Below are 4,340 nucleotides of genomic sequence, written 5' to 3'. Positions count from 1 at the left end.
CTGTTTGGATAACATTCTAAATACTTCTTTTATGTCATTCTACATTATATATTTATTATATATTTATCTACATTATATATTTATTATATATTTAAGTATTTACTTACTGTTTATAGATTCCGTCGTCGGATTATTTCTTCTACGTAATGTCAACTAGGTATACCGATTTTACAGGTTATAGATACAAATTTAAATTTTTTCGGTTAGCTGCCCTGCACTGCTTGCTCTACCTCCAGACCTAGGGCAGTCAGTTCACTGAACTCGCTGCACTAGTTCAGCCTGCACTGTTCGAAAGAACACATTTTCTTGCACTGTTCTGATCGAAAGAACGCATTAGTGCAAACTTCGTGAACTAGTGCAGCCAGTTCAGGTCGAAAGAACAAACCTACGATATGCGACGAGCGATATCCAATGAGCGTATTGGTATTCCGGAAAAGCTGTACGCTCATTAGATATCGCGCATCGCATATCGCGTATCGCGTCGCAAATCGCGCTGGCTGTGAGAGCCATAAGTTGCCTCGCATCGGCCAATCACGTGCGGTTACGTACTACTAATGTGAAATGCGATTTTCGTGAGTCATGATTTACAAATATTCTAGACTCAACGCGTTCGATCCGGAAATAGTCGATTGCGGAAGCGAAGGCGTTGCGACGCTTGTAAACTACATCACGCGTAATCCTCCATAGAGTGAGAGGTCAATAAATATACATACTTGTCAAATCGATCCGTAATGGCCGGGATTAAAGGTTATTTGACACATTGTTAATCATGTAACGTACGACTGGTTACCGCATAAATTTTCGAAAAATGTCATCATCGCGAAAACTTCGCGTTGGAAGCACATAATCTACTGTCAAAACATAACCTCACTCTCCTCCCGGTTGTGATTGTTTGACACTTCAACGAGCGCGTCTCTTGTAGCTCAAGTTTTGTAATTTGATCTCATTTAAGAAGAATCCGTGCTTTTTCTCACGTCAGTCAACGAATTTTCAATTAATTCCTCAAACACTTTTAATTTCACCGAATGACTCAAATCGAAGAAAGCTTTGTTATAAAACGTCGTAGTATTATTTACATTTCACTTATAAGCTTGCTCTTTTGTATTGGAAAAGTGATCGTTCATTGTTACGCGATAATAAGAATAGACGGATTCACCAATGTGAACATCTGAAACTCAAAGTCAAGTAACTAGTCAGTCGTGCTTTATTGAACTGTACATAATGAGTGTAGTGTAAAATGCTATTTATTATAATATGGAAATTAATTCTATTTTTCTTTTTTTTCCATGAACAACGAAAAACGTGTTTTTGTGATGTTTATCCTCGGAACAGCGTGAGTACTTTCATAAACATGCAGTTATACTTCAAATATTTCTTAAACTTTGACAAATACCTTGGTCATAGGATAACTTATATTATCATTTAATAAAAAGGAATCCTCACTGAATAGTAACATAAACACAATCATTGCAGATTAGTACTATTAGCATTTGCTGGTTCCATTGGAATGACATTTGTCATTCTTGGCTGTGCATTACCAGGATATGAGTGAGTATATTTGGGGATACAACACTATGATATATTTTAAGTATACAGTTCTCTTACATTACAATTCCTATATCTTCTAGAGTATGGTGGCCATTTTTTGTTGTATTGTTCTATATACTGGCACCCATTCCAACTATAATAGCACGTCGTTACACAGATGATTCAGGCAGCAACAGTAATCCATGTTTGGAGTTGGCAATATTTATTACCATGGGATTTGTGGTGTCATCTTTTGCGCTTCCTATTGTATTGGCACGATCTCCAGAAGACCATCCAGTGGTATGTTGTCATTTAATTGTCCTCCATATAAATTATTATCCAATAATCATATTAATAAATGTGAAACTATGTCTGCAGATAGAATGGGGTGCTTGCTATCTGACATTAGCTGGTAACATTGTTGTGTATTCAACTCTAGTCGGATTTTTCATAACTTTTGATCAAGATGACACTGATTACAATATGTGGTGAGACACTGCTACTTATTCATCATGATAAAAACGTAAGTAATATGCGAGGTAATTTTTTTTAAGGTTTAATAAAACTAGAATGTATGAAAAATTACTGAGAATAATGTGATATGCATCAGTTATTGAAGTAATTTACTCTCAGAGTAAACAGCTTGTCTTGCGAAATAAATCAAAATAAGCAATTCGTCGCAAAGACGAATTGCTCTTATCGCAAAATATGTCGTAATTGTGATATCGTTTCAGGTTTTTTATGAGATTAAGGGGACAAAATCGATCATGCGGTGCACTGACTGAGCGTTACATGTTAATTCTAAATTACTATGAACCTATTGTAAACAGTTTACATAATATAAACCTTTACATGAATATTCTACTATATTCATGTTGCAAGAAAAAGAATAGTATTATAGTGCACTAACTATATAGGAATATAATGACGCCATAGCGCCGTATAATTCTGGGGTGACGATGAATTGACGATAAAACTATCGTCGGATTCCACACGCATTGTTACTAAAACAAAAAACAACAAAAAGCATTCTCGATGTTTGTAGATTTTTTTGCGTGAATATTTCAGGACAACCTGAAGCGCAACAATGCAAGGATGATGTTAATAATATTTTTTATTTAATCTAAGTCTTTCGTAATAACATAATGATAATAAAGCTACAGTTTATTACTTTACGTTATTCTTTCATCCTGGAAAACCAATAATAAATATTCCTTTGGTTAAATAATAACATCACCCACAAAATAATATTTTTGTTTATATTTTGCAATAAGTGTATATTTCTGCCGAACAAAGCAATATTTCAAGTAAAATTTTTAAAATTTTTTTGACAAAAATGGTTTTAATACGCGTAATCTATTATTTTTATAGGAGTTTGTTTTTTTTTTCTTGATTTCTACATATAATTAAGTCAGAGTTTTGTCTTTACACGTTTTGAATAATTTAAACAGGCGCCATCTCGAGATAGGAAGTGATGATGATCGCTGAATCACTGTAATACGTACTGTATGCACAACGTAATGCGATACGTAATTTTTTTCTTATGATATAATGCACTTGGACAATATGCACTTAATTAGTGTTACCGGTTGGCTTTTTGTACACGTGTGTGTGCGTGCAACATCTTAAATTTCATACAAAAAGATGCAGAAGGATTTATTCACGTTTCAAATCATCACGGAGATATCTATGCGGTAGAAATCAAGATTTTCGGGCGCGCCTAAAATCTGAATTGACTCGAATCGTGTCTAAATTAATATTCAATCGTCCTATCGACGTCCGAGGCGCGTAAACTTTCGAATTTGTACTCTATTATGCGCAGCACGAAACTAAATCAGGTATGTTTAAATTTTAACTCAAATTTGTAGCTATATTCAAAAGATTAATGTAAAAAGTAAAAATTAGGTTAGAATTTTACTTGAAATATTTTACAGTAATACTGCAAGTAGTTATTTCAACGCGCTTAACACACTCACTATAAAATATATCGTACTTATAAAAAGGAATTATTATTTACTGGAAGTTATAATTGCTATTGCAAATTTTAGAAAGTTATATATAGATTTACTTTGAAGCTGAAATTACTCATTTGACGAGCTTTATCAGTCGTAAAGATAACGAATTTTCTCAGTGGGTGCGTTCAGAAGACACAACGGTTGAGTAATTAGTCAACGTTGGTCTAAAGTTAAGGATCTAATAGTAAGGACCAATAATCACTGACCGCTCACTGATTAGCTATATTTTCTGAATGCAGCCAATGTTGTCAATTCTGGCAAGAAATAAAGCAATGTGTGTATTAGGTGAAGTTGTAGTTTAAACAATTACGTGAGAAATGAGGCATTTATTTTTATATATATCGTCATCCGAAGTTAAATTATATTGAGTGTGTATACGCGTGTGTGTGTACTTGAACCACAAATAGCACAAAACCTCTGAACAAAATCATTCTGAACATGTTTCAAAATTCTGAAAAATGTTCTAAATGCCTTAAGATAGTCTAAACACATTCAAGATGATCTCAGAAGTATTTTGTACTATTGGGAACATTCAAATTCAAAATTCACAAGTCCTTACGTATCAATATATAGATCATATTTTATCTAATCATATACCTATATCATTTATAGAGATTGTGATATAAAAATGATGATATCTAATGTTTACTTTCATTGGTCAAAGAGAATATCTGCTGATCAATAATTACATCTCTTTAACAAAGAACTTTATTTTGATATAAAGTAAGTATATTTTATAATATATACATATATATATATATATATATATATATATATATATATATATATATATATATA

General features: G+C 32.8%; 2 protein-coding genes across 8 annotated transcripts in view; both read left to right on the top strand.

The window, feature by feature from the left end:
* Positions 1-580: 580 nt before the first annotated feature.
* Positions 581-2,702, top strand: LOC116850313 (leptin receptor overlapping transcript-like 1). 3 transcript variants are annotated; one of them, XM_032828439.1, is made up of 5 exons: positions 581-747; positions 1,474-1,548; positions 1,629-1,827; positions 1,906-2,050; positions 2,262-2,702. In XM_032828439.1, the coding sequence occupies exons 2-4, from the start codon at positions 1,508-1,510 to the stop codon at positions 2,017-2,019; spliced, it is 354 nt and encodes a 117-aa protein (XP_032684330.1). In that variant the 5' UTR covers positions 581-747; positions 1,474-1,507; the 3' UTR covers positions 2,020-2,050; positions 2,262-2,702. The 3 variants fall into 3 exon arrangements, with proteins under 3 accessions (XP_032684330.1, XP_032684331.1, XP_032684328.1); XM_032828440.1 differs by lacking the exon at positions 581-747 and adding an exon at positions 783-1,185; XM_032828437.1 differs by lacking the exon at positions 581-747 and adding an exon at positions 1,209-1,333.
* Positions 2,703-3,012: 310 nt separating this feature from the next.
* Positions 3,013-4,340, top strand: part of LOC116850314 (transmembrane channel-like protein 5) — a 4,936-nt gene continuing 3,608 nt past the window's right edge. For 2 of the 5 annotated variants that reach the window (XM_032828445.1, XM_032828442.1), the window contains exons 1-2: positions 3,014-3,365; positions 4,155-4,265. Coding sequence is in view for 1 of the 5 variants with exons in the window: in XM_032828441.1 (XP_032684332.1) it covers positions 3,342-3,365 (24 nt within the window). In the remaining 4 variants the exon portion in view is untranslated. Of the gene's footprint in view, positions 3,366-3,464; positions 3,817-4,154; positions 4,266-4,340 lie in introns of those variants that run through there. The other 3 variants (XM_032828444.1, XM_032828443.1, XM_032828441.1) reach the window with 3 other exon arrangements.

Source organism: Odontomachus brunneus, unplaced genomic scaffold (assembly GCF_010583005.1).
Source record: "Odontomachus brunneus isolate Ranch 3 - 2012 unplaced genomic scaffold, Obru_v1 Obru_scaffold_142, whole genome shotgun sequence".
Taxonomy (NCBI): domain Eukaryota; kingdom Metazoa; phylum Arthropoda; class Insecta; order Hymenoptera; family Formicidae; genus Odontomachus; species Odontomachus brunneus.
This window is presented reverse-complemented; position numbering and strand designations above follow the sequence as displayed.